The 12172-nt window shown below is 42.3% G+C and overlaps 1 protein-coding gene across 7 annotated transcripts in view; it reads left to right on the forward strand.

Moving 5' to 3' along the window:
• Window positions 1–12172, forward strand: part of ubr4 (ubiquitin protein ligase E3 component n-recognin 4) — a 154517-nt gene that overhangs the window by 89673 nt on the left and 52672 nt on the right. For 6 of the 7 annotated variants that reach the window (XM_060938226.1, XM_060938229.1, XM_060938231.1 and 3 more), the window contains 8 exons: window positions 101–278; window positions 524–628; window positions 3591–3728; window positions 4399–4567; window positions 9284–9488; window positions 11155–11268; window positions 11591–11800; window positions 11960–12109. In XM_060938226.1, coding sequence (XP_060794209.1) covers window positions 101–278; window positions 524–628; window positions 3591–3728; window positions 4399–4567; window positions 9284–9488; window positions 11155–11268; window positions 11591–11800; window positions 11960–12109 — 1269 coding nt within the window. The remainder of the gene's footprint in view (window positions 1–100; window positions 279–523; window positions 629–3590; window positions 3729–4398; window positions 4568–9283; window positions 9489–11154; window positions 11269–11590; window positions 11801–11959; window positions 12110–12172) is intronic. The other variant, XM_060938228.1, reaches the window with a different exon arrangement.

Raw genomic sequence — 12172 nt, forward strand, 5'->3', positions numbered from 1 at the left:
TGGTGTTAATCTAGTTACTAATGTCATTAACATTATGAAAAAGACAGTTATGATGTAATGCTCTACTTCTCTCTCTCGCTCGGTTGTCTGTGCCGTACAGTCCGAGTCCATGGTTTTGGAGACCGCAGAGAACGTGAACAACGGAAACCCATCTCCCCTAGAGGCTTTGCTAGCTGGGGCTGAGGGCTTCCCCCCAATGCTGGACATCCCTCCTGATGCTGATGATGAGACCATGGTTGAGCTAGCCATAGCTCTCAGTCTTCAACAAGATCAGCAAGGTTAAAATCTGAAGCTGCTGATTGTTCCAACAAACAGGCTTAGGGAGTATAGGAATTCTCATATCCTCGTATAATATGTGAGATGGTATTTCTGTGTTTTACTTGAAGTTGGTCTTCAGTATCTTTTCTTTGTCCAAAAAAAAAAGAGGTGGAAGAATTGCATTTTTTTCCTTTAATGTAAGTAGGTAACCGTAGTGCTATCAGTTTGTTTTCTGAAATGTTTTTTGCGTATGCTGCTGTTGCAGGAAGCAGCAGTAGTGCTCTGGGATTACAGAGTCTGGGCCTTTCTGGCCAAGCTCCAAGCTCCTCCTCTCTGGATGCAGGCACCTTATCAGACACAACTGCATCAGGTAACTGCACCTGCTTGTCCTCAGCAGTGCTTTTCTTGGGTACGTTCATAGTAAAGTAAATTCTTCATTTTAAAGTCAGAGCTTCTCAGAAAAAAAAATTCATAATCTGAATGAGTACTCATGCCCTGCACATTTAGATTTTTTTTTCTTTCCCCCGATTTAACTCATCAGCTCATGAATTAAGTTGAACTAGATGACTTGGGGAAGGAAAAATGTGCAAGGCAAGGGTTACTCTCGGACCCGGATTATGAGCACTGCGTTAGAACATTCATATGTAGACCCTTTTATATGGGTGCTTCTTTCTTAGCTGCACAAATTGGCCATTTTATTAGGCAAACCTTGTCATGTAGGTGGGAATGTGGTCTCTACTGATGGACAGGAAATGGTATAATTACAAAAGGCACCTACATTGTATCTACACTTAAAGGAGATACGCAGAGCCTTTATTTTTAAATACATTTCTGAGTGGATAGTCTCTCCATCCTTGACCCTTGTATGCTGCATAAATGGGAATAAAAAAATATATATTTTTGAGAGTTAAAATCGACCACAAAGTTGGCATTCGAGCTGCCCCGCTGAGCCAGCCAGCCCTGAGTGCGTGACGTCACTGCAGGAACCGGTTTTAAGGCCGAGGCCTTTGACAGCTATAGACTAGGGATGGCGAAAACTAAAAAAAAAAAAAATCTTGACCGACCACCGAGCCTCATTAGCCGGTTAAAGTCGGTTAACCTATGAGTTTAAACAGGGATGCAAACGGCGCGCCTTTTTCACGGCTCGTGCAGATCCGATTTCTTTTTTTTAGGGGGGGCGTTGGAGTGTCTGAATAATTTCATCAGAGTAAATTCTGTATTAAAATTACTACATAAGCAAATGCCGTTACAGTCCATGAAAAAGCCGTGAAAAAGTCGGCATCTGCGCCTTTAGTTTGTGTGGAGAGATATGATCTGCAATAACATGCAGTGTTGGCTACAGACCGAAACATGCTTTCAGAATGCACTGGCCAAGGCAGGACTAAACTTGATGTGCCTTCTAATAATAATTAAAAAAAAAAACAGAATAGTAATTTGTAAGCTAAAAAGCCTGTGTCTACACTTTTTTCTTTCGCCGAGTGGCAGCTGTTTTCAACTGGGGCGGGACATGACTGAATGGGTGTTTCTGATTTGTCAGCTGTCTTTAACTGGGGCGGGAGGGCGGGACATGACTGAATGGGTGTTTCTGATTTGTCAGCTGTCTTTAACTGGGGCGGGAGGGCGGGACATGACTGAATGGGTGTTTCTGATTTGTCAGCTGTCTTTAACTGGGGCGGGAGGGCGGGACATGACTGAATGGGTGTTTCTGATTTGTCAGCTGTTGTCCTTACACCCATGGCATGCCCCAAGCGTTTACAACACAGAATTCCAGGTTCTCCGCTCCAAAATCGGCAGCTTCAAAACGATTTTTTTTTTTTTTCACTGACAACCAAAAAAAAATTAACCGGTTGACGTTGATTCGGTCAACCACTGGTCAAACGGTCATCGGTTAACATCCCTACTATAGACCCAAGTCATATAAATAATTTGTGGTGAAAGTAAGAAATACCGTTACCGACTTGCTCAACTAAGACTGATTTGACTTCACTGATTGTGGGTTGACTCTCATTAAAACAGGATAGGTGTTATAACTTATGCAGCATACATGTACGTGCATGCATTTTCACTGATAAAACGTAAAAGGCTAATTAAATAATCAGATGAACTTAGACGATCACATTCTGAAGCAAATTAAATAATCTTATACCGCTAACTTAGACAATACAAGTTACATGTATTAATCTAAATTCAGGTAAACAACGTTTTGTTTTTTTTTTAAATCCAAATGAGTCGGAACTTAACTGTCTGTGTTCTCGCTTCTTGAAGGCCGATTGTTTTTGAAACAGTCTGACTTTCAGTTGTTTGTTCAGTTCTCCGTTCATTTGTTTGTTTCGTGTAAGGGCGAGATGGCAGCAATATCCAGTTTAGACATAAGACGGCTGCTCCACTCATTCACTTTTCTTCATACTGTGTACTCCACCATTACTGCTCGGCTCAGGCAATTACTAAAACCCGGGACGGAACGGGATGTCACCGGTTTTAGCAACAACCGCAGGGAGGTCACTGCCCAAGCGATATGTCCCGTTCCGTCCTGGGTTCTAGCAACAACCCTCGGCTCACTCCGGGAGGACTGGTGCAACTGAACTCGCTTTCCTTTTAAAAAAAATAAATACTTGTAGTTTTCTTTAATTGTTGGTACTGCACCCTCTTTCAATACGGGCTTATAGCCAACACTCCTCAACAGATCAGAGGTCTCGCACAAGTCTTCAGTAAAATGTGCAGAGCAGAAGAGAGACCACTTCATAGCCGCCCAATGTGCCCGTGAATTTCTTGCAAAATGCATCCAAATCTTTGCGGTTTGAACCTTCTTGGGCCATGAATGCAACGTAAATCCACCTTCTGTCATGTTGCTGCACCCTCCAAAAACACATCTATGTGGCATGGCGATAAATTGGCTCAAAATGGAGGATCGGAGTTGCAGTCAGCTCTGTGTTTTAGTATAGCGGAAATGGCGATGAGACCGATAGACTTCTTGCTGTGACGTCACGGACGTCAAGGTCATTCACTCAGACCGCTACCTATATAAATCACTTTAATCATAAAAATGACTATATTAGATTTATTGTTAACGCTTAAAACTATTCCTGTGCCATTCTTGAGGTCTCAAGGCGTTTATAAACGAAAGTGAGGCCATGGCTCTGCGTATATGCTTTAAGTAGATACAGGGTAGTTACAACTAATAATAAATCAACAACTGGGTGTATAGTAAACAGGGGCATCATTGTAATTGTTATAGTGGCTGTTTGCTTGAATATATTTGCCTGTACCTTTTAGAAAACCCCCTTGCAAAGCCTGCTGTTTTTTTCCTGTAACAGCTCTGGTTATACTTTCAGCCCCAGCCTCGGATGATGAGGGGAGCACAGCGGCCACAGACGGCTCCACGCTGCGCACCTCTCCCGCCGAGCACGGGGGCAGTGTGGGCTCTGAGAGTGGAGGCAGTGCCATTGACTCAGTAGCTGGAGAACATAACGGTGAGGGGAGATCTTTGGTTAGCAAAATGTGAGGAGCTGGATATATTAAAGCTTGATAATTACTTAAGTAGTCTCCGCCCTAGTTTATACATTTTGCTGGCTATAACGATTAGTCTTCTTGGGTACAGTCTAGTTAACTATCTGTGTGGGTGGATTTGGCCACCGATTTCTATCATTGGTTTGATGTTAAACAAATTTGAGGGTTTGGGTTCAATTTTTTGTGAGGGTCATACCATCACGTTTTTAAGGTAGAGTTTTTCATTTTTAGCAGCCAGTGCCAAGAAATTGAGTGTCCTGCATTTTGTGATGCAGGACTCCATGAATTATTATTAATTTTTTTTTTAATATATATATATATTAAGCATCAGGATTCGTTTTTGTTGTAGCACTTTGTCTGTACAATCACTTTCCATGTACAGTAAAAACGTGGTTAACTGTTTGCCATTGCAGTCAAATGCAAACAATGGATCATTCTTTTCTACATTTGAAAAACTAAACCTGCCAGACATTATAGCCATCTCTAGAATTTTGGCTGAATGTTTTGCTCTTCTGTGGCTGTAGTCTAATGTTGGGTCGAATTAAGATTATAGGATTATGACTGTTACCATGAGTTTTGCTGTTAAAACCCAAGGCTTTAAAAAAAAAAACCTCCCTTTTTTTTTTTTGGTAGTGTCTGGGCGCAGCAGCGCTTATGGGGACACCACAGTCGAGGGTCACCATGCAGGGCCAGGCAGTGTGAGCTCCAGCACTGGAGCCATCAGCACTACCACAGCCCAGCAGGAGGGAGATGGCTCTGAAGGAGAAGGAGAAAATGAGGGGGATCTTCACACTAGCAATAGGTCTGACCTTTGTATAACACCAAGCAGCACTGCACTAAAATACAGTAGACCTGTTTAATGTGGTGTGCCACTCTATTACAAAACCAGTTACATGGGTCTCCCCCCCCCCCCCCCCCCCCCCCCCAAATGATTGCTTTCATGAAGGGCCATTTAAAAAAAAATAATAATAAAGCATTCCAGTGATGCATATATCAAGAGTATTGACCAATATACCACTGAGATGGGCATTTGAATTACACTGTGTTCCAAATTATTATGCAAATCATATTTTCTCAGATTTTCCTAAATTATCTATATTAATGGCAGTCATCATGATTTTCCAGTCATCAACCATTAGAGTACAATTCAAATGTTTTTGAACGAACCTCCCAATTAACAGTAAATTTTTAAGAAATAAAAAACACAAATGCACCCAAAATGCATGTTCCAAATTATTACGCACAGTTGAGTTTCCAAACATTTTATTGTCATAAAGAACAAAAAATGGTCATGTGTGAAATTAGAAACATTAGCAGGTCATGACTAACTGAAATGCAGGGCTTTGAACCGGTTCAAGGAACGAAAACCGGGAACTTTTTCTATTTCACATGGAACAGAAACGAAACCAGAAACTTTATTATTTTTTATGTTCCGGAACAGAAACGCTTATTAAAAATAATGGTAACCGGTTAATACCGGTTTTTATTTCGTTCCTCAAAGTTTCCGTAGCCTACAAATAAAAGTCATTCTTCTCCTGCGCAAGTTTCTATGACCCGCTGGGGTTCACTTCCTGTGTGACGGTCGCTGACTGAATGGAGAGAGCGGGAAGGTGGACTGCTATCATGTCTCCACGTGATAATAAGTGAGTAAGTGCATTACTGAGTGTCTGAGCAAAGAAGAGCCTGAACGTTGCAACCTCCCTATTGGCTGTTTGTAATAATGTATCAATTGTTGCCCTTCCCACGGGAATCATCGCGGGCTCGAGAGACGAGACCTGACGAGTTAGTTCGTTGGTAGCAGAACAAAATGTCTGGACACAAATCGGGTTTTCAGAAAAGGAAAGAAAATAAACGGAGGGTCGAAAATACAAAAAAGGAGGCAGAAAATGCAAAACGAGTTTTAAGGTAGGACAAATGGTTACTTTTTAAGGCAGCCCGCCGTGGCTGCAGGCTTTCAGTTGTGTCATTGAATGGTTACTTTTCTGAGGCAGCCCGCCGTGGCTGCCTGCAGGCTTATTTATTATAGCCCATTTAGTTAAAATAGTTGATATAAAATGTTTATAGTTATGTGATGGTTGTCCTGATTTAGACTTTTTTTTTGGGGGGGTGTTGCGCGATGTTGCACCCAGGTCCAGATTAGGGCAGAACCGGCCCTGGCTACATTTCAGGTGTAGTTTGTTTTATGTATGTATGTACTTGCATAGATGTGTACTTGGTCTTCCAATATGGCGCCTAACAAAATCTCGCGGTGCGGTGACGTCATGCGGTAGCCCTCTATAGGGCCTGACTAGCCTTTGGTAACACACTAAACGAATTATCTTTCATTTTTGGCACTTTTTCTGTTTGTGTAGATGGGAAGACGTACTGAGAATCCAAATCGCCAACATTTGAAATAATAATTGTTTTGAATTATTTCTTGTCTTATTTAATGAAGGTTGTAATAGAATTAGCTTACATTTGGCTTAAGCTGGATGAGACAGAGACATAATTTTATAGCCATTTGTTAAACAGCTGACAGGGAACGTAATTAACCATTCCGGGAACGAAATTTTTTTGTTCTAACCGGTTCGGGAACGTCTATTTAATGGTGGAACCCAAAACCGGAAACGTTAAAATTCCGTTTCTGTTCGGAACGAACCAATAGGAAAAAAATTCTGGTTCAAAGCCCTGCTGAAATGTAACTGAAATCAAACACTATTTAAATCAAAACATTATCACAAATGAAGTCACATCTGAACATAGGACCCCTTGTTGAAAAGGACCTTCTCAAGTCTTCCATCCATTGAATTTGTCAATTTTTGGATAGTATCTGCTGGAACTGCCTTGCATGAGGACAGAATAGCCTCCCAGAGCTGTTGTTGAGATGTGAACTGCCTCCCACCATCATAAACACTTCTCTTGATGATGCTCCAAAGGTTCTCAATAGGGTTGAGGTCAGGGGAGGATGGGGGCCACACCATAAGTTTGTCTCCTTTGATGCCCATTGCAGCCAGAGATGCAGATGTATTCTTTGCAGCATGACATGGTGCATTGTCATGCATGAAAATGATCTTGTTTCGAAAAGCACGATTCTTCCTTTTGAACCATGGCAGGAAGTGTTCTTTGAGGAACTCCACATACGTTATGGATGTCATCTTCACACCGTCAGGGATCCTAAAAGGGCCGACAATCTCTCTCTCCCCATGATTCCAGCCCAAAACATCACTCCACCACCTCCTTGTTGGTGCCGTAGCCTTGTTTGCATGGGGTGGCCGTCAACCAACCAACCATCCACCACTCCATCCATCTGGACCATCGAGGGTTGCACGACATTCATCGGTGAACAGAACAGTTTTGAAGTCAGCCTTCATGTATTGCCTGGCCCACTGGAGCCGTTTCTGCTTGTGTCCAATGGATAGGGGAGGTCGAAACGATGGCTTACGCACCGCTGTAAACCCCTGGAGGACCCTGCATCTTGTTGTTCGGGGCATGTTGGAGGCACCAGCAGCTTCAAAAACTTGTCTGCTGCTATGACAGGGCATTTTTACAGCTGCTCTTTTGATCCAACGTATTAGCCTGTTGGAAAGAGTCCTGGATTTTCCATTATCAGCACGCACACGTGTGTGCTCTGAGTCAGCTACATACTTCTTGATAGTGCGATGATCGCGATGAAGTCTCTTGGCAATTTTGATTGTTGCCATGCCTTGACCCAAACATTCAACTATTTGTTGCTTTTCAGCAGCCGACAGGTCCTTTTTCTTGCCCATTTTGGTTGAAAATGGTAGCCTGCTTAATAATATGGGACAACCTTCTTTAGTAGTTTCCCCTTTAATTGGACTCTACCTGCCAAACTAATTAGCACAGGTGTTTTCAGTTGGTTTCAGTGATATACAGAGCCCTGATACACATTACCATTCATGAGTTTAACTGACAAACAAAAAATATCTTACCTTACCACTCTAAAACACTTGTTGCATAATAATTTGGAACACAGTGTAATCAGGTTTTACGTTTTATGAAAAGTCAGAAATGGAAAAATCTGCTTGCAAAATTTACTACATAAACTGCTTTGCAAAGCATATTAAAATGAAATTTGGGGTACATTTATTATAGCTTCACAGATGTACATAGAGGATATTACGCAGTGGTGTGAAGATGGGAAGTTTATCTTCGAGTGGTCAATGCAGTGTTTCCCCCAAGTTTCCTTTTTTTTGGGGGGGGGGGGGTTGTTGCTGGATGAGGACACCTGCAGGACCCCTCCCCGTGGCTCCTATTAGTGTTTGGACCTGAACAAACAGTTAAAGGAGTCATATTCAAGTCTTCACATTTACTTTTTATACAATAATTAGAACAATTTTTCCAAATTTCCAAACAGCAGAACAATTATTTTCCAACAGTCTGTTTTACAATGGACCATTTCTTTGACTTTTTTTAAACAAGTATTAAGATATTAAAATGGCATATGAACCATTTATAGTTCTAATTGATTTATAATTCTTTTTTTTTTTAAGATATTTTTTTGGGGCTTTTTTTCGCCTTTATTGGACAGTGTAGAGACAGGAAATGAGCGGGAGAGAGAGACGGGGAGGGATCGGGAAATGACCTCGGGCCGGAATCGACCCCGGGTCCCCGGATTTATGGTATGGCGCCTTATCCACCTGAGCCCCGATGCCCCCAATTGATTTATAATTCTAATTAGAAAGCTCATTTCTTGTTTCTTTAGTTTTTCACTCCCCTGTCCACTGTCTGTCACTACTGGCATCAGTGGTTTATTCACCACAGGGACCACTTTCCATGATGAACTGGAAATCTGTCTTTGAGTCAGTCATCTTCAAATTCATCTTTGTTACTGATACCAGTTATAATATCCTCTTACCAGGGTTACGCGAAGAAATCTGCAAATATATCGCTCAGGGTTTTTTTTTTTTTTCACCGTCGTTGCAATTTAAGTTTGAGCTTTGCGATTTCTACCACCATGATTCATACAAGAAATGGGTTATATTGCCAGTTTGAAGCCGCCTTATAGATCATGCCATAGCAACAAGCAGATTAAATCCCATAATAGAAATTTTGTTTACACAAAGATGAGTTTGTTGTATACCATTTTATTGGCCGCTCGTTGAAATTGTCAAAATGAATGCTGTAGCTTGTGATTGGGAAATCTTCACTGTATTTTGATAGCAGACATGAAGGGTTATCCTCAGAGATGCACGATCAGTGGTACAAAGTCTGAAAGTTTTTTTTTTAACATATAAGAATTTCTACCAGAATTTGAATACCTCATCTCAATAAGTGTTTTTTAAAGGTTTGCAAAATTCATTCAAAACATGAAAGTGTAGACGTTCTACTCTGATATGCAAAAATCTAAAATTTGACACTTTTCACCCACACAATGTGTTTCTCTATGTATCTCAAAATTGTGACTTCTGACTGGCTTTGTAATGGATCGTCACATTTCGAGCAGGTAGCTGTATATTTTACATAAGTTATTGATTCGCCAGTTAATCTGTGGCAATTCTGTATGTATCTCATTGTTCAGGTTGCACATGGTACGGTTAATGCTCTTAGAGCGGCTCCTGCAGCACCTGCCTCAGCTGCACAATGTGGGTGGAGTACGTGCCATTCCCTACATGCAGGTGATTCTCATGCTGACCGCTGACCTGGATGGAGAGGACGAAAAGGACAAAGGAGCACTCGATGATCTGCTGGCTCAGCTTATTGGAGAGCTTGGGATGCACAAGAAGGTCAGCAGAAGTTGGTTGCCCCCCAGAACAAACATGCGTGCTGTGTTTTTTTTTTTTTTTTTTTAATTATTTTCTCCACATAGTTCATGCGGAAAGTGATTTGTACAAATGCCGCTTTTCCACTACCAACGCGGCCGAGTTGGGCTGAGCCGTGCCGTGCTGAGTCGAGCTGAGTGGGGCTGTTGGAGTTGCATTTCGACTACAACCGCGCTGAACCGTGCTGGCTGGAAGTGGGTGGACACATTGGGTGGAGTTAGCGAAAGTGGGTGGACGTCAGGTGATGTCGTTAGGCGGCGCAAACAGTGACATCAGTGATGTTTTAAGCGGTAGTCTCACGACCCGGATAGTAAACAATAAACATGGAGGACATGGAGTCATTAGTGTTGCTGGTCTTGGTGCTGTGGCTTGTTGTCACCGACAACGCCAACAGATACTGGCAAGAGTGTATAGATGAGGCGAGGCGCATAAGGCTTCATAATTCTCGTAATTCGTAATTCTCCTTCTTCCGGGTTTACGGTGTTTACAGATCCCAGCGTGCTCGCGGGGCGTGTGTGGGCATGTGAGGACACTCCTCCTCACCAATCAGTGCACAGGGGAGTGTCTCCTCACGCCCCTAGCCTCACTCAGCTCGGTTTGGCTCGCTTCAGCCCCACTCCAAAACCGTGCGAGTTTTGGGGGCTGAGCAGGGCTGAAGCGAGCTGAGTCGTGCTGTTCTTAGATAGTCGAAACGCGAGCCGTGTCGGGCTGAAGCGAGCTGAAAAAGGGTAGTGGAAAAGGGCCATTAGTGAGTTTATATACTCAGCAAAAATAAAAACTTGACACATTATTTTTCAAATAGTGTTTAGAAACTTTTCTTGAAAGAGTTCTTGTTGTGATTATGGTTAAATGCATTGTCAAGGGCATTACGTCGCACATTCATTCTGCTGGTCGGGCCTACGTAGCACGTGCGAGAGCACTGCACGCTAAAATCACGTTTCCACGTGACACAAGTGACGTGACCTATTGATACATGTGCAATTGATCTTACGGTAGCAGAGTAGAGTGTCATCTCAGAAAAACAAGGTTTTATGGTTAATTATTCGTTAATTTGCAATGCCACGACTGTCAAACATTCAGCGTGAACGTGCCATTGGCATGCTGAATACGGGAACATCCGTCACTGACGTTGCGAGGGTTATGGGATGCGGTCGACAGACCATCCATAATTTCCAGACACGTCTCCATCAAACTGGCACCACAGCCGACCGTAAGGAACCCTCCACAGAACTTGCAGGAGCTTGGTGCCATGTTGGTACAAATATGGCGGCGCATTCCCCAAGCTGTGTTCAGACGCATCATCCAATCCATGAGGAGACGTTGTATCGCAGTTGTGAACGCCCATGGAGGACACACCCGATATTGACATGATTTCATTAAGTTGTGACTCTCAGTTTTTGATCATGGACATTGCCGTCGCATTTCCGGTGGAACCGATTCCATGACAAACACGATCTGTATGCTATAGCATCTTTAATGACAAGATAATTGAATACAATCGTTATTTCAAACCTATTTTCCAAAATGTTCAAATTATTGACTTTGAAACGAGTGTAAAGTTTTTTATTTTTGTTGAGTTTATTAAACTTTACCAGGCTTTAAATATGAACTTTTCCACTTTTCCATTCAGGATGTTTCAAAGAAGAATGAGCGCAGCCCTATGAACGAAGTGCATTTGGTCATCATGAGGCTCCTGAGTGTCTTCATGTCGCGCACAAAGTCTGGCTCCAAGCCTTCCTCTGAGGTATCCGAGCAACTCAGATTTTGTTGGATTTCAGATTGAGCACAGATTTCTACAAATAATATATTTCATTCTGCTTGGTTTCGCGCCTTTATACGCTACTTTTCAGGTTCTTTGTGTAACCTGGCAAACTTTTTTTTTTTTAAATACTATTCAACGTTTTTACAGTAAATAGCCATATACCATATAGATTTTAAATAACAGAAACCTAACAACAAAATCTACAACAAACTAGACTTGTTCAGAATATTTATTCCATACTGTTAAGTGGCAACTTCAAAAAGCAGTATGTTCACTATTTATTTGTTTTTTTTTAATTCTGCAGTCTTCCTCACTTATTTCTAATGCAACGGCTACTGCTCTGTTGAGTCTGGGAGCGATAGACTACTGTCTGCATGTGCTTAAGTCTTTACTTGAGTTCTGGAAAACCCAGCAGGGGGAGGAGGAACCAGCAGCTGCCAGTCAGCTCCTCAAACCCCACACCTCCTCTTCTCCGCCTGACATGAGCCCATTCTTCCTGAGGCAGTATGTCAAGGTAATACAAATTGTTTTCTAATAATCCGATGATTGTGTGATTTGAGCAGTCAGCAGGTTATTTAAGTGTTCATGTAAAGTGAAGTGTATGTGTGCGCGCATGTGCGAAAACATAAGCACTTGGTGGAAAACGACTAAGCCTGTTGTGTTGCCTCATCAGGGTCATGCTGCTGATGTTTTTGAAGCATACTCCCAGCTACTCACTGAAATGGTGCTACGGCTGCCCTACCAGATCAAGAAGATTGCTGACACAAACCCCCGCATTCCACCCCCCATCTTTGATCACTGTTGGTTTTACTTTCTGTCTGAGGTAACGGTCATGTCATATCTGCAGCTCACGCACTAAGGCCAAAAGTATGTGGACACCTGACCA

This window comes from Neoarius graeffei, chromosome 13 (genome assembly GCF_027579695.1).
Source record: "Neoarius graeffei isolate fNeoGra1 chromosome 13, fNeoGra1.pri, whole genome shotgun sequence".
NCBI lineage: Eukaryota > Metazoa > Chordata > Actinopteri > Siluriformes > Ariidae > Neoarius > Neoarius graeffei.